At 43.5% G+C, this 27,744-nt stretch overlaps 1 protein-coding gene across 1 annotated transcript in view; it reads right to left on the minus strand.

Moving 5' to 3' along the window:
- ABCA1 (ATP binding cassette subfamily A member 1) overlaps positions 1 to 27,744 on the minus strand; it is a 128,391-nt gene that overhangs the window by 52,875 nt on the left and 47,772 nt on the right. Inside the window, exons 6-10 of the mRNA XM_069476646.1 lie at positions 19,222 to 19,343; positions 16,697 to 16,873; positions 7,816 to 7,908; positions 2,599 to 2,839; positions 280 to 419 (exon numbers count right to left, since the gene is read on the minus strand). Coding sequence (XP_069332747.1) covers positions 280 to 419; positions 2,599 to 2,839; positions 7,816 to 7,908; positions 16,697 to 16,873; positions 19,222 to 19,343 — 773 coding nt within the window. The remainder of the gene's footprint in view (positions 1 to 279; positions 420 to 2,598; positions 2,840 to 7,815; positions 7,909 to 16,696; positions 16,874 to 19,221; positions 19,344 to 27,744) is intronic.

A 27,744-nucleotide genomic window follows, 5' to 3' on the forward strand; every position in this document is an offset into this window, starting at 1 on the left:
GCTGCACCCTGAAAATATCCCATCACAGCAGCCCTGTGCCAGTCCCCGCCCCCATCCCTAAGGAATGCCTGCATGTAGCTATGATTCAGATACCCAGGGCTGGGGCATTGGCCCTCAGCTGTTAGCTCTGGTCTGGATCAGATTTGAGGTTTTCACTCTTTGGGAATCCCAGAGGAGCCACGAATATACTCGGCATACTTCATCTGAAGCCACCTTTACTATTTTGCCTTTAAGTCTGGGAAGACTCTGGGGAGGGTGTCTTGAGCTGGGACAGCTTACCTCAGCCATAACCTGTCTTGTGACTGGAGTGTCGGGTGTATACAGGATCTTCCCGAGAAGTAGAGGCTTGAGAGCTTTCCAGATAATGCGGGAAAGAGGACTAGACTCCAAGTTCTTCATCAAATCATTGCAGTAAGGAGCTATAAAGGAGATGGCAGACAAGTATTCATATGCATGGTCATATACTAGTGGAAACTTACCAGGGCTTTGGAGCAGACAGACAGTCCTGGGTTCAAATCCTGGCTATACCACTGAATAGTCATGTTCTTGTCTGAGTCTCAGTTTGCTCCTCTGTAAAAATCTTTGGCAGAGATGTGGAGAGGATTCACTGAGTTGTTATCTAGAAAGTCTCCAGAATGATGTTTGATAAATAATCGGCTTATAATAACACTGATGATGGCTTACTCACAACTGAGCTGATGTAGAAAAATGTTTTTACTATGCACATGCCCTCATAATTCCAGATTCATACTCTCATGCCAGCCTCTCCACTCTGTTTTCACTGAAAACAAACAGGACTTTTGAGGGACACCAGAGAGCTGAATTCAGACTTCAGTTTTCAAGCAAAAACCAACATTTTTCTCTTTGATTAACAGATCTCATCACTAGTATATTTACATTTAATAAAAACCCAAATCCAAAGTTATAACAGACAAAAGCGTTTGACTATCTAGAAGGAAAGATCCCTGATCTTCTTTGAATTTCATGTAGGACTCTTCAGGCTTTTTTAGATACCAAGTATTCCCTAGGTGCTACAAAGATAATAGAATTTTTTTAAAAAGAGGATTTGCTCACAATTATATCTGCTGTACCAATGAAGGCTCCCTTGGGTCGACTTGCAGGCTGGGGGAGAGGAGAAGATGGCATTTCATAAAGCTGCCTGCAATGCCATCCTCTTCAGGCTTGTAAAGCAACTTGAAAATGTCTGGAGTGCTTTACTTCACAGAAGAATAAAAGGTTCTTGTGTTACAGTAATGCACAAAAAGCTGCCTCACTCCGTGTCTGAAAGACACACCTGAAGTTGGAAATGGAGACAGGCTCACCTGCACCATGTTTTCAAGGAAAAGGATGCCATTGTCTAAAACTGTAACACTGGATCCCCACTGCCACCAGGCACAGGACACACATCCCCACAAAACTGCTTAAGTGTGGGGAGTGGATCCAGAGTTACAAGTTTCTGTAACACTGCCTTACAGCTAGGAACGGGAAACAAACAGCAGATCAAATGTCCTGGTGTGATGGAGTGTGATGGTACACACGCACCACCATTAACAGGTATTTTAGACGCAGCGCGGTTTACCAGACCGAAAAAGCCAGACGGATTTGGGCTTGAATCCTAGCTCTTGTGGATTAACTATAATAGCTTTGACAAGCCACTTAACCTCTCTGAGCCTATGAAATGTGAGGTTATAGCACCTTCCTTGCAGGATTATCATGAGGGTAAAATGAGATAACTTAAATAGAATGCACAGTATATAGGAAATTTTACCTGAATATCAGCTGTTGTTGTTATTACTATTACTTAAGTTTTTATTTACAGCTTACCTCAATGGTAGCAATAATAATAATAAAAAGATCAGCATCTCAAACTTTTAAAAAAAATCTTTTTCTAGCTGTATTGAATTATAATTGAGAAATAAAAAATGTATATATTTAAGGTATACAATGTGATGTTTTGATATATTTACATATTGCAAAATGATTATCACAAGCAAGCTATTAATATATCCATCACCTCACAGTTACCTTTTTTTTGCAGTGAGAGCACTGAAGATTTACTTAGCATATTTTAAGTACACTACGCAGTATTACAAACTACAGTCACCACACTGCACATTAGCTCTCCAGAACTTACTCATCATGTATAACTGACACTTCGTAACTTTTGACCGACATCTCCCCACTCCCCCAACCCTTGGCAACCCCCCATTCTACCCGCTGCTTTTATGAGCTCAGTTGTCTTTAGATTCCACACATAAGTGAGATCATGCAGGATTTGCCCTGTCCTTCAGCCAGTATCTCACCCTTGCTTACTCTGGGAGCCACCTTCCCACCTCCCCCAGAAAACCAGGAGAGTAGCTTCCAATCACACATTCAGTTAATAAACACTAGCGTGCACCTGAGACGTGCCAGGCTGCACTCAAAGAACCAGGGACAGCCAACGGGTGGAAAAAATCCTCTCTGCTCCAGGAGGAGCTTGGTCGGGTGGGCAAACAGGCAAGTAGACGTCTAACGCTGCTACCAAGGGAGGAGGTGACACAGGCAGAGTCCAGAACTAAGGAGGGATGGGGATGGGCCTCGGTCAGCACAGACACTCACTAGTAGAGTTGTCATAGAAGGCGTCAGCATCGTCCTCGGTGTCATTGCCTCCAAAGAGGGCCTTGTAGTTGTTGTCCTCATACCAGTTGAGGGACTTGATCTTCAGCCCCCCACCCTCGGGATGGCCACAGACGATGCGAGACACGGCCTGGTATATCTGGGTGGAGGAAATGGAGCTGTTCACGTTGGTCAGAAACATCACCTCCTGCCGCATGTCACTCCAGCTCCGCATGCTGAACAGCTGGTGTCAGGACGGGAAGAGAAGGCAGGGAAGGGAAGGGAGAAGAGGGAAGAGCAAGGGTTGGGGACAGAAAAGAGAAAGAAACATCTTATTTTCTTGACCTCTCAAAAGTCACATCCCAGAACTTACCTTGATGACATCTCTAAGCCCTATGACGACAGGCTTGCGAACCTGGCTATCTGGCTGGTGGCGCAGGGACAAGCAGCATCAGCATGATCTGAGAGATTGCTTGAAATGAAGATTCTGAGGCCCCTCTACAGATCTATGCCCATTAAGGTTTTGAGAAGCACAGGCTCGAAGTCAGTAGAGCCCCTCGCGTGGGCTTCGTTTCACTGGGATTCTCTTCTGCTTTGTAGAAGAGAATGCTTTCTCTGAACAGCGACATCTCACTGCTCCCATCCTGCCTCACGGACTCATTTCTAAATAACTCAAACTTCAGTGAGGAAATTGAGGAGCCCTCTCTCCCTTGGGAGCAAAGGTACGATGTGTGACGTCCTGGTCTCGGGAAAGTGTCAGGCAATGGAAAAGGTGTAAGGTGAGAGACCCGAGTCTGGATCCTAGCTACGTCCCTCATGAGTTTACAGCCTTAAGTCACGTTACCTCTCTGAGGGCCCAACTTCCCACCGAGACGATGAAGCTAGAACAGTGTGTGGCGAGGAGTGAATCGCACGCTACATGTGAGGGCGCCCTGCACAGAACTGCCCCAGCAGGTGAGTGTGAAGCCCCGGGCAGCCAGGGCTGTGTCTGTGACTTACACTCAACAAGCATCAATGACAAAGACAGTGCTTTGTCTCGCATGCAAATGTACCCCCACACCTTGTGGAGTTCTTGGCCCAAACACTATTATTAAATATTTATAGAGCACTTTGTATTTATACACATTTCACAATAAATCATTAATAAATCCCTACATTCCTTGAATGCCACTGCATGTTCTCACCACCTGGGAAGACCGAGCCACGGACAGCAAGGGGACGGGTGGCGGGGTCCTGTACCCACCCTGGAAAACGCCATGTGCCCAGTTTTCTCCCACACAGCCTGCTGGTTCCTGTGAGTAACATGGCCCTGGACACTCTAGGTCCTGGCCTTCGCCTTCTGCCTCCAGACGGAAACCAGGCTCTCCAGGGGTGGGTCGGATGTCACAGAATTTCTCTCTCCGGAAAGGGAGCATCTAGTACACTCCACAAGAACACAACCGTGTGGACAGCTTTTCCTTACTTTATCTTTTCATAACCATATACCTATAACCTATATGGACAGGTGGCCAGACCACCTTCCCTTTTGTTGATTAATGCAACAGCCCTGGAGATTTTTAAACCACAGTGATAAAAGCCACTGACTTCTTTTCCCAGGGGCTGCCTGTCCACCATCCCACCACACCCCAATCACAAAAACAAACTCCTACCCATGTAAAGCCAGCCCATTTTTGGACAGAAGCACCATAAATTACTGAGTCAAATCAGTGATTCTTCCCAGCACCCATCTTAGGGGCAAACTCCTACTCATTCTCCTACACCTCCGCTCACGTGCCAGACTTCATCTGTGACGTGCTCTCTGACTCCCGGCGAGGGGTGGCCCTTCGTCTTCCGGCCCATGAATAGGGGTGGTGTTTGACAACCATGTGCTGCGTGAACAAAGGGGTAACTGATTCGGTGTTTTCTCAGTCCACTGCAATGGTTTTTGTCCTCTCCTGCTCCTCCTCCAGTCTCATCTCAATCCAACAACCAGAGTGTAAGCAGTCCATGAACTCTAGGTCACATCATGCCCACCTCCGCTCCAAACCCTCCACTGGCTTCTCATCTCACCCAGCGCAAATCCAAACTCTGACCAAGCCTGCACGGCGCTCACCTCCTCCTTGTCTGAGCTCACCTCCGGCCCCCCTCGCATTTGCCCACTTTCTTCTGGCCACACGGGCCTCCTCTCTGGTTTTTAAACATTCCTTACATGTGCCCCAATGTGAGTGTCTTTGTACATGCTGTTCCCCTTGCTTGCAGTGCCCTCCCTCTCCGTGAGCACGCTGTCATCTCCTTCAGGTTCAGCTGTCACCTAATCAGAGAGGGCTTCCGCTTCTCTAGTCACTCCCTTTAAAACAGCACCGTATCACACTCTGTCCCCCTGACCCAGCTTTTTCTTCATTGCACATATCCCTGCTGTCACATTATACACTGACCTGTTTATTTCTGTCCCTCATCCCACACAAGCCCCACAGGAACAGGGACGTTAGTGTGTTCAGTGCCAAGTCCCCAACATCTAGCAATGCCAGGCACCTGGGTGGTGCTGGGCAGATATCTGATACGCTGCCTCCCTGTCCTGCCTTCCCAATCGTCAGGGACACCTCCAGTCCCCATTTCCACGCAATTTCCAGGCCCTGCTAATACATTTTTTTTTTTTTTCTCTTTGAAGGGTCTCCTTTCCATTCCAGTTACTATCAGCGTTGGTCACAAAGCAACAAGAACACAGGCTCTGGAGTCCAACAGTCCTGGGTTCAAATCCCAGTTTTGACAATTAACTCACTGAGTGTGGGCAAGTTGCCTAACTTTACTGAGCCTCAGAGCCATCCGTAAAATGGGCACAATAAGACCCACCTCAGGTTTGTCCTGTGGATTCCACAGGGAAATGGGGTGAAGCTGCCTGGACCAAATTGGTGGCTCCCTTTTTCTCTTCCTTTCAAGGGTTGTACTTGGATCAAAACAACCAACTTTCTCTCCACATACTGACCAAACAAGCAAATGCATTTATTTGTTTTCTCCCATTTGTCTCACAGAAATGGCAAGTTAGACAATGAATGACCCATGACCAAAGAGACTTGAAGGTGTTCTATGGAGAGAAGTGGGTGGTCCTTGCTTGTCCTGGACCAGGAGCAGGCAGGGCACAAGAAGCAGCTGCCAAGAAAAATGTATATCATTCAGTCGGAGAGTTTCTACCACATCAGCAATGGGAACATCATATGCTTCCAATCATTGTTTTACCCCAGACAAAAGGCAGGGCCAGTGATGTAAGAAAAAAACGACTGTAACCAAACCCTGAGTGCAGAGGCAGCTTCCCACGTTATAGTCTCTGCTCTGCATTCTCTAATGCCAAAAATGGACAAGGGGGAGGAGGTCAGGGAGGGAACGTGCCAGGGCAGGGCAGGGCACAGTAATGTCAGCTAACAGGGCCCTGGAGAAATAGCTCTGCACGGTTTCTCTTTCTCTCTCTCTTCCTGGAAGAACCTCAGTAGGTCTAGCGTCTCCAACTAGTAAAAGGTCACCAGCCTTCATAACCGGAGTATGCTCAGGAGTAACAAATGACACGCTGGACGTCGGCTTCTCCTCCTGAAAGGGGACCTGGAAGTCAAGTCTGCCTCTTTCTTCAGTCAGAGACACACGAGCAGAATTAAGAGACAGAAAACAGGACAGAAAGAAATACACTGAAGTGTCAACAGTGTTTCATCTTGGTGTTTCCTGTATTTTCCAAATGTTCTGTACTTTCCACAATGAACATGCAATACTTTTACTGTCAGTAAACAAAGTAAAATTTCGATATTGAAAAAATGATGTCAGCACAAAAAAATGGGTGAGTTAGATAGAAAACACCAAAAAAATGAGTTAGAGAAGCAGCTAAAAATAAGGTTGGATCAAGTCTGAGAAAATTTCCCCACAAGTTATTATTTTCCTATGTCCTATACATTAAGGCATGCATTGCTTGTGACCACTGCCCCCTGGCTCAGCTCCTTAAGCACGGGGGCTCCAGCCAGTTCCTCCTTTGCAAGCCTAATTTGAAACAAGGCTGGGAGGCAGAGAGGCAGAGCACACTCTGGCTGGGACTCAGAGGAAAGGTTAACTGCTTTTGCAAGCACCTACAGGCCCTGTGACCCCTTAAAGGACAAAGATTACACTGAGACATTTGTCAACATGTGGACCTAAAACGTAAACTCAACTGAATGTTCAATAAGAGACCATATTCCCCAAGTTGAACCTCAGAGACCAGATATTTACACAGAGAAGAGGTAAATTAGGGGTGCCATGTTATTTCCTTTAGTGAGTGACTGTGTGTTTTGGGAAAATGATTGTCTGGCCTTGCTACTGAAGAAGCAATACGGAGAAATTGCTGGTCAGACAAAAGCAGTGCATTAGGGGTGAGAGAAAGAATTCTCCTCTTTACAAAGACGTGATTACCTAGGGTAGAAAGAAACAGTGGAGAAAGTTCTAGACTAGATATTGGGCCGTTAGCCACTAACTAATTAGCTCTGAGACATCTATAAGTCTTGGTTTCTTCATCTCTAAAATAAGGAGTTTTTTTTTTGGATGTACAATAAATGTACATAGATTGGGGTATAAGTGATAATTTAATACCTTCATAAAATTTGTGAATATCAAATTAGTGTACTTGAGATATACGTCACCTTAAATATTTGTCTTTTTATGCTAGAAACATTCAAATTCTTCTCTTCTAGCAATTTCAAATATATAATAGATTATTATAAACTATAGTCACCCTACACATCTATCTCACGCTAGGTCTTATTTCATCTATTGAACAGTATATCTGTACCCATTAATCAACTTCTCTTCCTCCTCCCCTCCTTACTTCCTTCTCGGCCTCTGGTAACCACCAATCCACTCTCTACCTTTGTAAGATCCACTTTTTTAGTTCCCACATAAAAGAGAATATGCGATACTTGTCTTTCTGTGCTTGGCTTATTTCACTTAACATAATGAATGACCGCCAGTTCTAACCACATTGCTGCAAATGACAGGATTTCATTCTCTTTATGGCTGAATAATATTCCAGTGTGTATATATACCACATTTTCTTTATCCATTCATCCCTTGACGGGAAATCAAAACATCATTTTTTAGATCACTTACGCTTCTAAAACTGATATTACATCTCATATGATAGTCAAATCAAAAGGATCCTCTTGGCACACTCAGAATTTAAAAAAGTGATACAGTGGATGGTCCACTCTCTGCTGCTAGAAGGATACAGCTTACCTCCTGCGCCAGAGCCCCGAGACTGTCCAGCAGAGTTTTTGTGGCTTCACTCAGCTCCCTGCTCAGGAAGGGAGATGTAGAGTTTAGTCCTATCTGAAAGAGAAAAAAGATTTTGCTTCTGAGTTCAAATGTAAACCTGAAATCTCTGTTGAAAATGAAAAAGTTAATTAAAACTGTTCACAATCTTGAGTTTAAACAAGAAACCAGCTCCCAACCAAAATAAAAGACATAACAATTCTTCTAACTGTAAGTCTGCATTTCATTTCCTTCAGACAAGGTTTATTAATTCTTTGATGAGTAGTTTAGGAATACATATTACTTAAAACTAGTAAATATGCAATAGATAAAAAATATCTCATGGGCGGGGAGGGGAGTGTATATGTCCAATGCAACTCTGACCACAAATTCCCAAATCTGTCTGTGATGATTCTGCAAGACAGGTAATAAGGGAATGGCCTGGAGGAACAAGTTTGTGATGGCTCATAAGAAAGGAAGAAAATGTAAAGTTTAAAGCTGTCAAAAGCAGGGAAAGGAGGAATTCTTTCACTCTATTCAAGTCAGCCCTGTTTCTAACACTAGAAATTTAATGTAGAATACTTCTTTTTATGTCTAGATTTAGTCAAATCTTTATATATATATATATATATATATATATGTATATATATATATTTAGTTGCTGTTATATGCCCCCTAATTTCATAGCAAATATAAAAAAATAATTAGGCCCAGGGAAAAGATTAATCAGTGTCGAAAGCCTAAGCTAGAGAAGCTAAAGAAGGAAAAGAACAAGGATGCACAGACTCTGAGGCCAAATTGCTATAGCTGAGGAGCCTCAAATTTGGTTCTAAGGTTTTATGCTTCCAAAGAGCAAAAAATACAGGGTCAATTTCATCATTCTTATTTGTCAAGTAGGAAAAAAAAAAACCAAAGTCTTTAGGGAAAATCCATCTTTCCTTGTTGTTTCTATGAGCATTGTTTTATTCAATGTCCTATCAGACATCTCTGAAGTGTAGAGAAGTTTGGGCTATTTTGACATTTGTCATATCAGAGATTGCTGTGAAATTACAAGGTAGACTACACAGAAAATGTCTGGAAGGGGATGGGACTCACTATCTCTGAGAAATAGTATCCTGGGATATTTTCTTTAAAAAAAAAAAAACTTCAAATGCAGAAGATTAAGAATCATCATGATCATCATAACATACAAGCACAATCCTGAATGTACATTTCTGAGAAAATCTGCCTGAAGGTTCCATGAAAGAACTTGTCCGGCCTGATTCATCAGCTCTTCCTGAATGGCTTTTATCCATCAGAGTCACAGTATTCTCAGACTCGCAGTCCTTGGAAGGACCTACATGGTCTCCCTTAAATTCTGTACTCAGGTAGGTCTGTATGATGTAACATGCAGATTGTGTAAATGATTGTTCACTCCATTGAGAGTAATTCATGAGCAAAAACAGATGGAGTGTTTTGTTTTTATTTTCTCTCTTTGGTTTCACTTTATTAAATATTTTTTTTTAATAGAGACAGAGTTTCTCATTGTCGCCCAGGTTAGAGTATAGTGGCACCATCACAGCTTACTGCAGCCTCGAACTCCTGTGCTCAAGTGATCCCTCTGGCTCAGGCTCTCCAGTAGTTGGGACTACAGGTGTGTGCCACCACGCCTGGCTAACTTTTCTTATTTTTGGTAGAGATAGAGTCTTGCTATGTTGCCCAGACTGGTTTCAAACTCCTAGCCTCAAGCAGTCCTCCCACCTCAGCTTCCCAAAGTGCTGCGATTATGGGCATGAGCCACCATGCCCAGCCTGGGTTCGCTATAACTAACGGTTACCATGCTAGAAGTTGAACCTACAGAGAACCTGCAGTAAGGAAAACTATCACAAACTGAGAAGTCTTAATTGAAAGCTACAGGAGGTAAAGTGTTTTTGTGTTTTCCATGAGGCCAACAGTATGACAGATGTTCAGGATTATATACCCAAAACAAAGCAAACCAAGATAAAACAAAAAATGACAAACTTAATGTACATTTTAAAAACTTAAAATGTGGTAGTTAATCCCTTTCTTTTATAAAATTTGAATGGAAATAAGATTCTTATGATTCCTGTCATTCACCCTCCCCCACCAATTCTCTGGTTATAGGGACCTGCGGTGGCTACCCTGGGGAAATGACTCAAATTATATATACTATATGTATAATACATTATGAATATGTATAATATAGTATATATGTCTATACTATGTGTATATGTATATATGTATAAAATGTATATACATATACATATATATCTTACACACATTAATTTGCCCCAAAGTTGACATTTAAATTGAAAAACCTGAGGAAAAACTCATTATCTCTATGTGTTTGTATACACATATAAGCACACACGTATATACATGTCTTTATCTTAATGTATATTCATGTGTACCTTTATTTCTAGCAAGTGATGTTGATTTTACTTTTACTGCAGTGATATCATTTCTTTTCTAATTAGATTTATTTATCCAAAAGAAGTGAGTTTATTAAAAGAAAATATCAGCTAAAAATGGTACCTGATGCACTTGAATACAACCAAAATCATGGCAGAGAGTTGTGAATGATCAAGTTTCACTCACACATGGAGTTTGGGGAGTTCTTGCATCACAACCGCCTGTGGTGCTTGCTAAATATGCAGGTTCTCAGCCACCTGAGACCTACTGAATCAGAAGCTAAGAGAGTGACCCAGGAACCCTCCAAGGATTCTCTTGCACACTGAAGTTTGAGAACCACTGAGACACAGCACTTGGACAATGTGCCTCTCTTCACAGTGCGCTTGGCACAAAGTGGTTGTGCATTCCGCGTCTGGTCCACACACGACCATCTGCTTCACACGGGGCAGCAGTGAAGAGAGGCCAGTCAGTTCGCCTGGCTCTGGCTGGGCTCCAAGATGGTGTTGTACCAATTAGGTACAATAGCTGCCAAGTGCAAAAGACGTTTCTAAAAACCCCAGACCCAACACTGGCCCGTTGTCACCATTCCTAGTCATCTCTCCCCTGAAGGGTACAAATCAGTCAGCAGTTCCTGTTGTTCTTAGAATATGTCTTCTCCATCTGAATAAATTTACATCGTCATCGGTAATAATTTTTCCTTCAGGTTTTTCAATTTAAATGACTTAACTCTGCAGCAAGCTTATGCTTGTTTTAAAAGCTCCACAATTCAGCAAAACTCCAAGCACAGAGCAGGGCCAACTGCATGGCTATTTAACCCATAAATGTAGTTGACCACGACATAAACATAAGGACCTCGTTAAATTTGCTGTGGGTATCAGGCCTTTATAGAAGCAGACACCAACTCTATACCATATTTTATGCTATGGCTTTGTTGTCAATAGTCTGTGTTTTGGGTTTATTTGTTTGTTTAACTGACTGATTTTGGTTTTTGTCTCTAACAGAAACATTGGCTGAACCCATCTATAAGTAATGAGGCAGAACACTCAATGCCATTATTAGGATCCTCTGTAAACTAGACCTTTATTTGAGATTAAATACTCAGTATTCTTTAACAGTCTTGGCAACCCATAGTCAATGCAAACAAATTTCCATTTTCAAAGGAGTGCTGGTTGGAGTTGCACAAACAGGCAAGATTGACACCACACAGGGTTAAAAAAGCACACATAATTAAATTCAGCATCAAATTTAAAGCTTAAATTACCCAGATATTTTGCTCAAGATTTCATTTTACTTTTCTGTGCTTGGACATTATAAAATACAGAGAAGAAACGGATGCAAATCAGCATAATTAATATTACAAATTAGTAGGGAAAGGATGGACCACTCAGTAACTGTTGCTGGGACAACTGGCTATTCACATAAGAAAAAATAAATTTTCCATCTCACACCACTGAACAGAAATAAATTCTTGGTAGTTTATAAGCTAAAAGTAAAAATCAAAGTTTAAAACATATACGAGAAAATATACTTAGGAATTTGAGGTAGGAAAGGATTTCTTAAACAAAACATAAAAACTCAAACCAAAATGGAAAAAAAAAAAAATAAATCCAACTTTTAAAAGTAAAAACTGTACCTCCAAAGACACCATAAACAACCTAAAAAAAAAAAAAGCCAAAGATTAAAAGGATAAATTTTTAAAGCTTTAGTATAAAAATGGGATACTATGCAACAATTAAAATTAAGCATTGCTCTGACAAACAGCCATGGGGAAAAAAATTAACCAGATGTCACACGTATCAACTTCGATAAATTTCAAAAACATAATGTTGAATCAAAAAGAGGAGTGGCAAATCAATACATACATGTATGCAATGTGAACCCATGCAAGCCAATACTATCTACTGTTATTGACAGAATGTAGATATATATGGCATAAAGTATAAAAACATTTAACTCCAGATAGAAGCTGTCTCTGAGGAAAGAGCCAGGCATACACTGCTGACATCAGCAATACCTGCAATGTTTTATTTCTTGAGTAGAATCTGAAGTTAGCAAGGCAGAATGATGGATGATGGTTCACGAGTTTTCTCCATGTTACTCTCTTTACCTTTTTCTATGTTTGAATTATCTCATAATTTTCTTTTTAATTCAACGAAAGGTAAGAGAGGAAAGATAATTGGGCAGGAACAAAGGAAGGGTAAGGAATCTATGTTGGCTTGAGTACATCTCAGATCCAAAAGACAGATAACTTCCTTGAATAAAATTAAGCCCAGGAAATAATTCAGGTCTTGAAACTAGACCACAAAATATAGTCTGAGAATCACGTGTCTGCAACTACTATTAACCATGGTCTCCTGTTCATAGTTACTTGACAAAGGCAGACAAGGCTTGCCAAATCGTATTTCCAAAGAGCTCCAGTAAACAACTCACAGCTTGAAGTTCCTACTACTATTTTTCCTAGACAAAAACATTCTCTCGGCTATGAGCTCATATAGGTCCCCAATGCACACAGGAGGCAACGATTTTCTTGCATCAAGGAAAAAAAGGGGGGGGAAAGAGGGAAAATAAAACCTTTAGAGGGACTGTACTTTCTGTGTTAAGCTAACAGGAATTCATGTATTATTCATATTTTTAGATCATAAGTAATACCATGTCATTTGAGGAAGAATAGACAAATACATACTGTATTACTCAAAAGCTCCCACCCACTTCTGCAAAATGTGTTAATCACAACCTAGCGACATTTCCCAAAAGCATGACATTCTAGGGCACTGGCCCCAGAATGAAAAAGACCATGGTGCCCCATTCGTCCTGGGTCTAGCAGACGACTCCATTATATTCCTTCTATCCTCACTAGCTTAATAGTTAAGTCATGAACAACTGAAAAATAAAAAGGGCAGTACCCTGGCAAAGTCAATTTAACTTTAATTCTTATTCCAATTCACTGTCTAGCACAGTTCTGCGCACATAACAACTAGGCACCCAGTAAATGTTTGTAGAAGAAAAACTAAAAGGGAGACGCACACGAGTGGGGTGAGAGACATGGACTGGTGTGGGTCCTGCCTCAAAGGCTATTGGAATTCACAGAAATGCTCCGTGTTTTGTATTCACCTCATGAGGCCGCTCAGCCTCTGCAGCCTTTCCGCAGCTCCCCTTTGCTCTAAGATGAGGCCCAATGTCCTCGCATGGCTGGCGAAGGTTTGCCCCAGCCTCAGCTGACCTCTGCCCACCTCTGCAGTGTCATAGCTCACTGTCCCTTCTCCCATCCAACCCCCCACAGCTATGCCTGCTCCACACTGAACTCTCTCAATCACCTGCAATTCCCCTAAATACCACCTTTCTCCTCCCTCTCCCCTCTGGACCAATACACAAACCATGCCTTTGCCTAGTACATTCCACTCCCTGTTCTTTACCTGGCAAACATCTAGTCTTTAGGTCCCCACTTAGAGGATGCTTCCTTCCTGACCCTCCAAGACTGGAGGCCTTATAGCTCCCGGTGGAGCGAACTTTAAGGATGCAATAGCATTCTGACATCCAGTATTAATTTTCATGTGAGGTATGGATTGAGGCATAGATATAAATAAGAATCTATAGGGTCTGGGGCCTTGGTAGTATCTGGGCAAAGAATTCAGTTTTTCACTGAAATATTCCCCAGGACCCCTTTGCTTGGTATGACTCTGAAAGGTCTAACACTGGTCCACAGAAGAAAACTATCTTATCAGCAATTGATTTCAACATATTTCTATTATTCATGTCAATTAAACTATCAAGTTCTATTTATTGAGCACCTGATGTATGCTGGACCCCATGTGAGGCTTTCCAAATATATGACTAGTAATCACAGCACAGGGCTGAATATATTATCTGTGTGTAAAAGAGGAAAGTGAGGCTTACAGAGGCGAAATATCCAAGGTCAGTGTGAAATGCTGAGGCAATATCTGAACCCAGATCCAGATGACACGTCCACCCTGCCACACTTTCCCCACATTGTCAAAACACTATTATCCATAGGTCATCCCAGGAAAGAGAGTCACAATACCCTTGGCTGAAAAACAAGGAAATACCCACACCAAAAAAAAAAAAAAAAAAAAAAGAGGGAAAACGTCTCAAAATATGTCTCTCCCAAAGATCCATTTTTGGTAGAGAAATATATATTGACAGGGTCGTTTCTCTCCCCATGATGTTGGGCCTGACATCTGGCTGCTGCTCCTGTCACAGTTCTTGGCACAATTAACTGCCCATATGCAATGTCATCACATGTCACATCCATCTACCATCACAAATGTGGAAATTGCAACCAAGTGGTTGGAGAAAAAAATCTCCTTAATGCAAATCAAATATCAGTCCCAGTACTCCAATTAAGGCTCTGCTTAATTCAATAAATAAGAGTCACATTTCAAAATGGCTGGAAGTCATTTCATCCCAAAGGCATCCTCCAAAATCATCTTTACACGGAACGATCCCAGGCACTCACCATATTCTAATCCAGGAGCCTCAGTTTCTAACTTTACGGAGACAGGTCCCTCAGCAACAGCAGAGGGGCAGAGGCAGAACCTGAGATGCTCCACAAAACCAAGAGATGTGTAGGAAGCACGTGGTAGCCACCTCAGTCAACACCTGGGCGTGAACCAACTGATCCACAAGGCACAGCCACAACACAACAGGAGGAGGTGTAATGTGGCGGCCAGTTCTGAAGGTGCACTGCCGTGTACTCCTCGTGTTGCTAATCCTCCCAAACAGAGACATATTTTCAGGTTGAAACCTGGGCTGTTAATTGTCAGATGATGAGGGCTATACTGTCCCTCTACTTTGAGTGTAATTCAGACATCACGTGACTAGAGGGATTTTACTGGGTTGTGCACACAATAGGTGTTTAACGAGTAAACAGAAGTGAAAAAGAATGAGTGGGCACCAGAATAAATTACTGTGTCTTCTAAAAACACCCATCTTTACAAAATTTGAGTTGTTCTGATTGAGAAGGTGAGCATTTGTGTCTTGTAGTGAAATAAAGCAACCGAAAACAGTCCAAGGAAATGGTTCTGTAATAATCTTTTGTGCCATTTGTAATAACCTTGACCTTCCATGTCTCACAATGCAAAAAGTGCCAATAGGTGGCAAGTGTCTGCACAAGTGAGCTCATCTAACTTTTTAGGCCAGTTACTGAGGGTTACAAACATCCCCATATATAAATATATTATTAATGTCTTACTTGAAATTATAACATGGAAACATTAACCAAAAGAATCCCAGACCACTGAAAAAAGCACTTTGTGTTAAAAACAAAAAAAAAAAAAAAAAACCAAAACAGAATTACTAAAACTTCTGGACTAAAAACAAAAGCAGATCTTAAGCATTATGCCTAAGCCCGTCATACTGACTGACTTAGGTGCCCACTACAGAGGCACCACACACAGTTCCCTATTACCTTCATCTCAAGCAGCAGCTGCGGCATCACAGAGCCACACAGGACACAAGAATTTGATGGTCAGTCAAGAGTATAAACCCTGAGATGTGTTTTTAAGGTCACATAATATGATCTAGGCACGGGGTCTGGAAACCAAACATTCTTAGTAACCCCTGTAAGAACCCAACTCTCTCTAAAGAAATCATGCTACACAAAGTCCAAAAGGATTACAATTTCATTGTATCATGATGAAGAACATCTCTTTCCAGGTACATCCTTCCTCCAGGGCTCTTTCCCAGGTTTTAAGAGAACCTGACAAATCAGAGTGCTATGTGGTCAATAGAAAACCAGAATGCTGGGTGTTAAATGATACTGTTGGAAGGAACTTTCACAGAAAACCCAGAGACATATTTGTTTTGGAACTCCATACAATACTCTGATGACCAAAATCCTCAGGCTCGCCTGCATTCTTTGGTTAAGAATGAATGGGTATTTTCACTGAGTGCTTCTCTGAACTACTGACCCTTGGGCTGATCAAACTTTGTGGGATTCTTTTTTCTTTGAATGCAATTTTGTCATTAATGAAGCTAGTTTTGGGTGTGGTCCCATCCAATTCCAGGGTTTTCCAACTGTGAAAGCCCACAATGTCTCCTCTCTGATGGGCTTTTAAACATGAGTAGATATCTATCTTCCCATCAATGGTTTCAAGAGAATTTTTTTGAAATCTGGGGAACTCTTTCTTCAGATGAACTCATACTTAGAATTATCATATGAAAAACATGAAAAAGTAGGTCTTTTCTGATTGAAACAGGCACAAGGGACTTTGGGCTTGAACTCAGCTATACTCAGTTCATTCTTCCCCCCTATACCTCTTGGGAGATGGCCCAAAAGTTTGAAAGAACAGTTAGAATACCACTGAGCTAAATTATATCACAAACTCTCATCCAGACTTATTTGTCTACAAAAACAAAGTCACGTTGTCCAAGAAAAAAATCTCACATTCCCAAAGCATTAGTGCTTGACGTTTCTCCACAGAGCAAGTCTACTCACCATGACTGGCTTCAGGATGTCCATGTTGGAGCGAAGCATGCGCTCTGCTGCATCCAGTTTCTCCCTTGGTAGACCACAAAGCTCGGCGACTTCTTGGTCACCAAGCTGAATCACTTCTTCTAATTTTGATCCATTGCATAGATTGGTCAAATGTAACTGGTAGCCTTGCAAAACTACCTGGAAGCATTTCATGGAAAGAGAGAAACAAACAAAACAGGATTACAAAGATGGGAAGCTGGGTCCTTGAAGCATTTTGGAGAGCTTAACATCAATATAGCTTTGAAGATCTCAAAACAGGCAGCATTGCAGCAGTCCAATATATTGTTTCTCCTTACTGAACTTTGAAATGTCTCAAGGCACAAGGCATAACCGCAGGACCTTTCAAACCTGCATGTTGTGTTTGACAAGATATCTCTCATGCTCTTGTTCCTCTTGCAAAGGAAAACCCTGAGTCCAGCTCTTTTTCTCAATAGTGGGACACATGATTCAGCAAATAGGAATCCAGAGTCTGAACTCCTGAAACCACTTTTATTAGAGGAAAAGCATCCTCATTATTTTGAAATTTATATCTTAAACTGGGATTGGGCTGAATTCTGAAAAAAAGTCTTTATGCTATTTATCTGTTGGTACAGATATTTTAACTGATGCACAGAACTATGCTAGTCTTTGAGCTCACTCATTCTTTCTTCTGCTTGATCAATTTTGTTGTTGGGGCTCTCTATTGCATTTTTTTTCCTGTATTGTATTTTTCAGCTCCAGGATTTCTATTTAATTCTTTTATTACTTTTCCAATCTCTTTTTGAAATTTCTCCAATACATTTTTGAATTGTTTCTCTATTTTTTCTTTTTTGGAGTGGGCTGTGTTTCCTTAAAACAGCAGTTTTTGAATTCTTGGTCTGAGAGCTCATACATCTCTGTCTCTTTAGGGTCAGTCACTCACACCTTGTTTTGTCCATTTGCAATTTGAAGTTCTTGCCCTAGAGCAGAGGGCTAGAAATCCAGGCCTCTTATCATCCCATCAGTAGGCAAATACTACATCATTCTCATCTATTCCCTTAGCGAACCCACTAGACAGCCTCTCCTTGGTCATCTTTCCTTTACTCAACTGCCTTTCAGGGCCTAAAGAAACTGCTTCTTTATATATGGTCCTTACCAACAAATAGACCCCAAGCTTTGTGAGAAGAGAAGTGCTTGTTTATTCTGCTCACTTTGTATCCACAGTGCTGGAACATTATAGACAGTAATTATTTGTTGAATTAATGAATGAATGATGCAGACTCTGTTACACCATTACTACTCCCCTGTTAAATTGGTACAGCCTGACCTGCTTGTAGAACAACTTAATACGAGTAATGGACCAAAAGCCTCTCAAAACCCATGCAGCTTTCTAAACACTACAGAGCATTTGGCCTACCACGGCTTCCATTAAATTTTCACATACTGCCAGATACTCAAGCACACTTCAGTTTTACTCCTTTCTTTAACTAGTCTTTGCTGCCAGACTGTCAGCCTACCTTTAGTATCTGTGTTTAAAAATACTGACAACACAGAAACTCTAATTACCATGCAAGGACCACCCCCATGCTTAGGATGCCCCTTATTTTAAACTGATCAGATGTGACAGATACGAAATTGGCAGGGGGCAATGGAAATTATGCTAAATGCAACTATTTTCAAAAAGCCTGCTGCTTTTGGCCCATTTCCCAACCACACAATTGGTAAACACAGGGCATATTTTCCTAGTTTCGGAAGGGTAAGCAGTAAGCACATTTTTCTAATTTTAAAAATTCTAGATCATGTGAAGCAAAAACCTTATTTGCAAGTATAAACATTTCCACTACTTCTGCTTATTGTAAAGACAAGTGAGTATGTAGACATGAGACAGGGGGAGGAAGCAGTTCCCCTTTCCGCCAGAGAATACACTTGAGAAGCACCCCTGAAAAATCAATCACCATGCAGTCTGGGTCCGCTGCCCACTGCACAGGAGCTGTATGATAATCAGTGATGCCAGGGGAAGTCTTTTAAAACTCTAAGGTTAAAATTCTATATAAACACTGATATTACTTCCTGGTTTTATAAATTTTTTAAAATTTTCCTTATATAGCTTTGTCTATCTTTAAAAGAAGCGGTAAGTTTTTAACATCTCCTGTCTTAGACTTTATAGAGAGTGCTCCTCCAAAGCAGTAATCCTTTAACACTGGTTATTGTCTCTTGAAATTTGTTTTAAAAAAGTTTAACTCAACTTAAAACAGAACCCTTTCAGGAGGAAGTCATCACAAATGCCAATGGACAGGCACGAAATTAATTTTATTTCAACCAGGTGGCCCATGACGCCAGGTTGCACATTCCACTATCCGGATGGTTTGGCTATTCCAGCCTGGGCAGGGACGCAAAATTAGGTGGAGCTCGAGCTAACTACCTCCTTCGCCGCCATTACAAGGAGAGGGGTTTAGTCACTTCTTTCCAGGTGCTTGAACAATGTCATTGCCATCAGCCCTGCTGAGAAAGCTGAAGGCGGCGCTTACCTTGCGGAGACTGACACCAGCGCTCAGCATTTTGTCCACAGTAGGCCTTGGGAGAGAGAGGTTGTGATACAGGAACCCAGAGAAGGTTTCATTGTCCACCAGGAAATCCTGAAGCTTCAAGTCTATCGAGAAACAGTGTTTTATTTTTATTTAATAAGTAACCCCACAAATAAAAAAAAGTCAGCACAATGAGACAGGTGGACAAAAGTAGTATAATATTGAGGACCACAAGGCTTCCGGCTTAAGCACATAAAGAAATGAGATGGGGGAGCATCGCTGTATCAGGAGAGGCATAAAAAGACTGCTTTCTGATATTAACAACATGTTGAGCCACGCTCAGCGTGTGCTCCTGAACTCAAGCAGTGCGCCAGTGCTGTGACACACACACAGCCTTTCCTTGCTATTCAAGCAAAAAGCCAAACCTTTAAAATAATCTTGCCCGTCCCACCTGAGACTTGTGACACTAATCCCACCACTCCTGTCTCCCCAGTGCCGTCTCACTTAGCTAGGATTGGAGAAACTGAAAGCCTTATTCCCACAAGCCGCAGGGGCTGATCTGCTCACGCAGAGCCAGCAACGGTTCTCAAACTTGAGTGCGCAACAGAATCACCTGACGGGCTTGTTAAAACACGGACCGCTGGACACCACCCCCAGAGTTTCTGATTCAGTGGGCCTGGCAAATCTGCATTTCTAACAAGCTCCAGGTAATGCTGATGCTACTAGTCTTGGGATCACGCCTTGAGAACCGCTGGTATAGCACATTATGCATGTCCAAGTGCTTTCACAGACAGGGTCTCATTTTAACTCCAAACATAAAACACGTGATACAAAGCTCTAACACTCAGGTCTGTCATGCTTTAGGGGAATACAAAAGCATACGTTAAAAAAATCAGCCCTACTAAATGATTTGATTGCTAAAGGATTTCATATAGAATCCCTTTAAATGACAAGCCCTCTGGGTACAGTTAGAAAAGGCTTCAATCAGTGTAGTGAAACAGAAAAAGCATTTCTCAGAAATCCAGAATTTTAGTCTCTAGAGTTGGAGGCTGTGTTTGGTGTTATCACTTGGGTATGTCATATCACCTCTCTGAACTTCAGTTTCTTCATCTCCAAAATGAGAGATTTCTGAGACCAGATGCCTTGTAAGAGCCCTCCGACTCAGAAATACTATAGCTTCCCATGCTTATTTCCTTTGTCTGTCTACCTCTTCTCCTTCCACCCACCCTCCCAATAACCTAACTTCTTTCTTGCACTAAAGATAAAACCAGCTCATCATGACCACCTGGCCAGGCAGTCCTCATTCACAGAGCTGCGGCCCACAGGCCAGACACTAACCAACCTCTAGGGGGCAAACTTTGCAAACCCAAGTCATTTACCTTAAGAGAAATAGAGGTCTGATCTGAGGCCGGGGCTCCAGTGTGAGGAGCCTAATGAGGACAGGAGTTAACCCAGGGAGTTAAGCAGATCATGTGCAGAGATAAAGTAGCAGGAGGGCCCCTGCAGCCCAACCAGATTCCCATCAATGCTGCATGATCCAGATGTATTCTGTGTTAAGCAAACTTCAGTCATACAGAGTTACAGAAAGAATAAATTAAGCAAGATTCATTCACATCTCTAGAGAAAGGATTCTCCGCTACACCCATGTAGCTAGCTCCTAGTTAGGCCTCATGAACCCACAAGCTGCTCTTAGGCCCAGTGCGTGTCTGTTCTCAGATCCGTGCTCCTGCAAACTGCCACCTGCCTGGTGCGCCCCATCACATGACATTACACTGTTACCATCGGGCTCACTTCTGCAGTTGTCAAAGCTCAGAGCACCTAAGATTCACTTAGGGAGCATGCTAAAATGAAGTTTCTTGGGCCTAATCCCCAGAGATTCTGAAACAGTGACTCTAGACGGGGACCCATGGATCTACATTTTTAATAAGCATCCCTTGTACTTCTAAAGCAGGAGGCCTGGGGACCATATTTCAAAGAACATTGTTTTACTTGCATATTATTATCTCCACTAGACTATGCCCATAGGATACACAATATGTGTTTTATCACAGTATCACCAATGTTCAGATCAGGGCCTGGCACAGAATTACTGTTCAGTGAATGAAAGCAGAATACTAAAATACTGGGAGATGGATTGGGGCTGAGAAGATTCCAGAAGTATCTGAGCAGCATCCCAGGAAATTTCCTTTCAACTGAGCAAGTCCAGGAAGAGCCCAGGGATGTGAGGACCATCCCTAGGCCATACCGCAGGAGTAAACAGGACCCCTAGACAATAGAACTGTCTTCCCAGGGACAGAAAGTGGCATCAGGGGCGTCCCAGGACCCCCATGGTAGGTGTAAACAGGAAAGAAGGAAGGTAAGCTGGTGGCTTCGGTTGAGGCTGGTGTGAAAAGGCAGACACCAACTACGGTACAACAATGAAAAAGCACCACACTGGGAGCCAGAAGCCCGACTCTGATACAGAAGATATCAATGGGTAGAAACAGGTTCTGTATCCATTTATTTGCCAGGTCATTTCGCCTAATTGTGCCTCCACTGCCTTGCCTATAAAATGAAGGGTCAAAAAAGCCTCAGTGAACCCTTGACAGAAACAAGATACATATATGTCAACCCTCACTGACTAGGGGAGCCAAAATTCCCTCCCAAGCAGAGCCAGTGCAGTACATAACATTGTACTAGGGAACTTCGAAACAGCTCCCTCAGCCCCAAGCAGGGCAGCGGGGAAGTGTGGAAGGCCAACCCAGGCTGCACTTGCAACAGGCCAAGGTCACCCAGCAACAGCAGTGAGTGTGCTCCGAGTGTTTATAAGGCTCTTCCGTTACGTCAACAGGATCGGAGGATGAGAACAGCTGGATGTGATCAAACTCCAACCGCCTATCAGTGAATCTCCTGGATGAGACACAAGAACCAAGCTGATTCAACAGTCAACAACCCTTGGCAGCGCACGTGTGTGGTGTGGTAGGATCGCTGGGTGGGGAAGCAGCAGGGAGGACCAAAGAGCCCTGGCTACAAAGAACTTGCAGTCTGATCACACGGACATCCACATGTGTGGGCTTAGAATCAGACACCGCCAGCCGTGCGGATGCAGGAAGGCAGTCTGGTGCAGTACACGGGTTCTCCACCATGGCTGCCTATTAGACTCAGCTGGGAGCTTTACAAAACTCCCAAAGCCAAGGCCACGCCCTGGAACAATGAATCAGAACTGCTAGGGGTAAGACGCAGGCATCAGAATTTTTTAAAACTGTCCAGGTGATTCCAGCAAAGTTTGAGAAACAATGGTGTGGGGGACAGATGAAGGTTTGGGACCAGAAAAACCTAAATTTGATGCTGCACTCTGCGGTCAATTAGCCGCATGACTGCGAGAAAGTCACTCTGCCTTGCTGAGCACAAGTCTTCTTACCTATGAAGTGAAGATGACAGTATCCCCCTTCCCAAGATATGAGGACTACAGATACTCATCTTATAGGTACTCAAAAAAGGGAAATAATTTTGTTATTATTGAAAAGGTTTTTTCACTCAACTTCACCAGTGTATGACAATGCAGTATACACAAAGATGAGGACATGGTCCCTGCCGTCAAGGAACTTTCAGGGATGAGAAGGGAGATGAAGAGGACTCAAGAACACAGAAAGAGGAATAAGAACACAAAAAAAAGCCAGTGCATGGAAGCATTTGCCCAAGAAGAGGTTTATCTGCAACTGCTTCACAGGGAGAGATCAGGCTAGAGCTAAGTTCTAGAAAAGAACAAAGAGCCAAAAATCTCCAGAAGCCATAGCTGGTGGGGAGAGGGTAAGACCTTCCATGGAGGCGATGACCAGGACATGCTGCAGTCATAACACTGTGCACATATTAGGATCTCAGCAAATGTTTGTGAATGAATAAACAAGTGAACAAGCAGATTAATAGGGAGGAGACTCCTCAAAACCTAAGATTTTGGTAGTAGGAAAGGAAAGGGTGGGTGGTTGTGAGGACAGAGTAGGGTGGCTTTGTACCTGCTGGCAGGAAGATGGGGGGAAGCCAAGAATATTGAGAAAGCCAAATGTCTGAAACAGCCCTTCTCTCTCTTCTGACCTGATCTTCACCACTTAGCCCAGGAGTCACCTCGGCCAGGAAGCCTGCCCTGACCTTCCCACCCTCAAGCTGGGTTAGCTGTGCCCAGCTGTGCCCACACAACATCCTATTTTTCCCTCGAGTACTACACAGATCAAGCTGCAGTTGTCTGTGTACACATCCTTCCCCCAGAAGAACAGAAACGCCTCGAGGGCCAGGATTTGTACCTCCAAAGACAGCAGCACCTGGCACAGAGGAGGCACTCAGTAAATGCTGGAGGTATGAATGAGTGAATGAACACAAATGAGTAAACAAAATCATGACATGATGTGATCTGGGAAACTGCCAGTTGTGGAGAAGGAAATTCACCTTGCAGTGGGTTAGGGAAAAGATGAAGCAGGACGTGAATGCGAAACAAACCAGGTCTTAATGACAACACAAGAGTTCTGCCAAGCCCCCTTATTGCATGAGCCCAGGTCAAGAGCAGATGCAGGTAAGTGATGGCTGGGAGCAGAGTAGAGAGGCTGAGTCAATTAGACGATGAAATGGAGATGACGATGGCATCACCTCACTGGGCTGAGCTAGGAGTTAAATGAGAAAATATCCCTGAAGATCCAGTATGATGCCTAGCAAGGTGCTCATTGTTAGGAATGACTGGTCTCATTAGCTTCATTGCTCATTTAACCCTAAAGTATATTCAGAAGCAATAAGAACACAGGAGTGACTCTGCCAACTAAGTGGAGATGTTGAGATCTAAGGGATGCACACGTGTGTATGTGTGTGCGTATGTACGTGGGTATTATGTATTTGCCTGACTGGGTTTCTGAGTCAGACAGAATCACTGAGTGCTTTCTGCTGATACTGTCTACAAGGTGAAGGAAAGGCTGAAGCTGGCCGATTTGTCTATTCAGAACTTTATAAAAGAATAAATGAACTTAGCATTTTACAGAGAATCCACAGGAATGATCATATCTGTCAGTCATTGCAAGGAGAGGTGTAGGCGGAAGATGACCTGTAGGACCAGTCATTCCGGACAAGGCAGGGAACACTCAGTGGACAGAACAGTCACTTAGTCATCTAACTTTGGCCAAATGAGTTAACATGGACCTGGATTTTACAATCTGTAAAACATGTAGGTTGAAGAAGATGATCTCTGAGGTCGTCTCACCCAGGATATTAAAAGGAATTAAGAGGTAAAACAAAATCACTGGATATAGCATCAGAAGACCTGAATTCAAGTCCCAGCTCTGCTGTTTCCTGACTGTGTATCCATGGACCTTACTTTTCCCCTTTTCTTAGTCTCACTGGCCTCAGTTTCCTTGGATATAAAATGAGGCTAATAACATTCATAGGTTGTTGTGCAAACCAAAGCTCAAGCACGTGAAAGTGCTCTTCCAGGGCAAAGAGCTGACTAGTTTCAATTATTCGGTCAGGTAATGGAGAAGGTACGACTACTGCGACAGGATGTGGAGCTGCTCTACTCACTCAGTCCAACCTGGATCCCTGCTGCCAGCAGGGAAGACTGAAAGCTGCCACCCAGCAAAAAGCCAAGAGACCTTTCCTCCCACAATCTCTTCAACACAGACCAAAACCCTTGATCTGCTGAGCTCAGCAGCCTTGGTTTTGCCTGGACGAGTAAACCCCACCAATTTCCCAAGAGCTTTGCTGTGGGCACAGCAAGGCAGGACAAAAGGAAAGGAGAAAAAACTTCAAGAGCTTGGAGTCGAAAAAGAACGAAACAGGTGAAATGTGTGTTTGTGGCTGAAGAAGAGCGAGATGAAATCCTTCCTTAGTTTCTTGCCAGGCATCTAGGCCAGGCCCCTGCGCCCAAGCTGAGGAAAACACTCCCACAGGCAGGTGGAGGGGTGTGGCAGGGAGCAGCTGGCCCCAGGGGATGCTTTCGCAGCCACTTAGCAGCCTTCCTTCACTTCCCTCCAGCCTGCAGGGGCCGGCTGGCCAGAGAGCACTGCACCGGTTCCAAGTAGGGACCAGAGGACGAGGGAGGTGGGAGGCAGGGGAAGGGAAGACGAAGAAGAAAGGAGGGGGAGGTGGGGGGAGGCAGGAGAGAACAGGGAAGAGGGAGAGGAAAGGGGGAGGGAGGGAGGAGGGCCGAAGGAAGGTGGAGGAGGGAAGCCCTCCGCGTGAGCTGGCTGGGGTTACTTTCGGTCAGTGCCCTCCAGTCCCCAGCTCGGGTTTCAAGATCTCTAGTCACTTTTGCTCCACAAGAAAAGGACCCACAGCAATCAGCTGCTTTAGAAGTGCGTGGAGGAGGCAAAGGAAGAAAAGGAGAAGTAGAGAAAGAGATCACGTCAGCACCCTGGAACAGGAAATTCTTAACCGACCCAGGGTGGGCAAGCCGTAGGGGAGGGAGGAGAGGGGACAAACTCTAACTCGTGGATTTACTCAGCCTGAACTCGTCCAGACATAGCAGGACCTTGAAATATTTCTTTCTCTGCTAGAAAAGGGCTGGTAACAAACACACTCCCCAGTGTCCTAGGGTATTGTTATTGTTTTGTTTTGTTTTCCTGATGTTGGGGCTCCACTTTCTTCTTGAAGCATAGCTGCTGACTGCTCTCTGAGATGGCTGAGCCCTCTTTGGGAAGACCTTGTTGTTCAGTGCTTGGGAAGAGAGGGTAGGGCCAGTGACTCCTTAGAGCCGCTGACAGCAGGCCAGGGTATGGGGTCCACACAGCCTCAGGACCTCCTGCTGTTCACCAGCACCTGGGCTTCCCACCCCAGGAGAAGTTTCCTTCTCTACCATGAAGGCTTGCTGAGGGACATACCCGAAAGAGCTCAGGTTTGGGAGTCTAGTTAACCAGACTCAAATCTCAGTTCCAGAACTTTCCAGTTATGTGGCCTTGGAAAAGTCACATAGGCTCTCTGAGCCTCCGTTTTTCCATAACCCACCTTCCTCGGAGTGTGGGTTAAATAAGCACTAATGACACTAAGTGCATTAAGTACCCGGAATACTGACTCACACATAATCCAAGAGGAAAATACAAGTTGAGAACTAAACATGTTCAAAGTAAATGTTGATAAAGTCATAGATGACAATCAGTGAAGAGTTCCCGAGAAAAACCAGAATATTTAAGGTTATACCCCCTGAACCCTTTAAGGCAGGCACCAGGGAAGCCAGAGTCTTCTCTTGAGACCAAGGGAATAGTCTAACTTTAGGAACCACATATTCCTTCCAGTATTTTACATGTAATATGAACTTGTATTAGTTCAACAAACTTTTTTTTCTTTTTTTTTTTTTGAAACAGAGTCTCACTCGGTCACCTCAGATAGAGTGCATGCAGTTGCATCATCACAGCTCACCGCAACCTCAGACTCCTGGGTTCAATCGATCCTCCTGCCTCAGGCTCCCGAGTAGCTGCGACTACAGGCATGTGCCACCACGTCCGGCTAATTTTTCTATTTTTGGTAGAGCTCTTGCTCAGGCTGGTCTCAAGCCCTCCTGTCTTGGTCTCCCAGACTGCTAGGATTACAGGCATGAGCCACCGTGCCTGGCCAATTTAACAAATTTTAAATGGTTACTGTACCCAAAACACTAGTGCTGTCATTCAGAAAAGTGATACTTGTCTCGGTGCATGTTGAAGGCAGGAGCCTGTAACACGAGAGGTGCAGTGTGAAGACACAATCCCTGCCCCAGCCTTCCAAGAGGAGAAGGCCAGGGGATTAGGTGGGCAGAGTGGTTACCTCCAACCCTCTCCGCCTCTCCAGAATCAGTCATCAGTGGAATCAGGGGTAGAAAGAGACATCACTCCTCCTTCCCCAGATTCATCTTCTAAGGCAGTAGCACACCTGCTATGATTTGCATGTTTGGGTCCCTTCTCTAAATGTATGTGTTGAAACTTAATCACGAATGTGATGGTGTGGATAGCATTAAGAGGTGAGGTGGGGCCTTTATGATTCAGTCACAAGAGCAGAGCCCTCATAGGTGGGATTAGGGCCCTTAAAAGAGGGCTCGAGGGAGAGGAATTGGACATGGCATTTGTCCCCTCCGGAGGATGCAGCAACAAGGTGCCACCTTGGAAACAGAGAGCATCCCTCAGCAGACACCAAACCTGTCAGCACCTTGATCATGGATTTCCCAGCCTCCATAACTGTGAGAAATAAACTTCTATTGTGTACAAATTACCCAGTCTCAGCTATTTTGTTATAGCAGCACAAACATAATAGAACAATACTCATGTCTTACGGAGAAGAGGGAAGGTGAGAGAGGTTGCTGGAATCCCCTGGAATAAGGACTGAGGTCAGCTGATAAGAACCTGAATGGTAACCAGACCCCAAAAGGGCCAGTGGGGACTGCAGCACCAAAGGGAAAGGGTGGCCTGGTCACACTAGCCAGGGCGTCACCAGGCTCAGTGAGGCAGAAGCCCAGAAGGAAATGAAAGGTAACACCATGGAGGTAACAATGGTCCAAATGAGTTCTGGACCTAAAGAGAAAGAGAAGAAGAAACAAAGAACCAACAT

This window comes from Eulemur rufifrons, chromosome 7 (assembly GCF_041146395.1).
Source record: "Eulemur rufifrons isolate Redbay chromosome 7, OSU_ERuf_1, whole genome shotgun sequence".
Taxonomy (NCBI): Eukaryota; Metazoa; Chordata; class Mammalia; order Primates; family Lemuridae; genus Eulemur; species Eulemur rufifrons.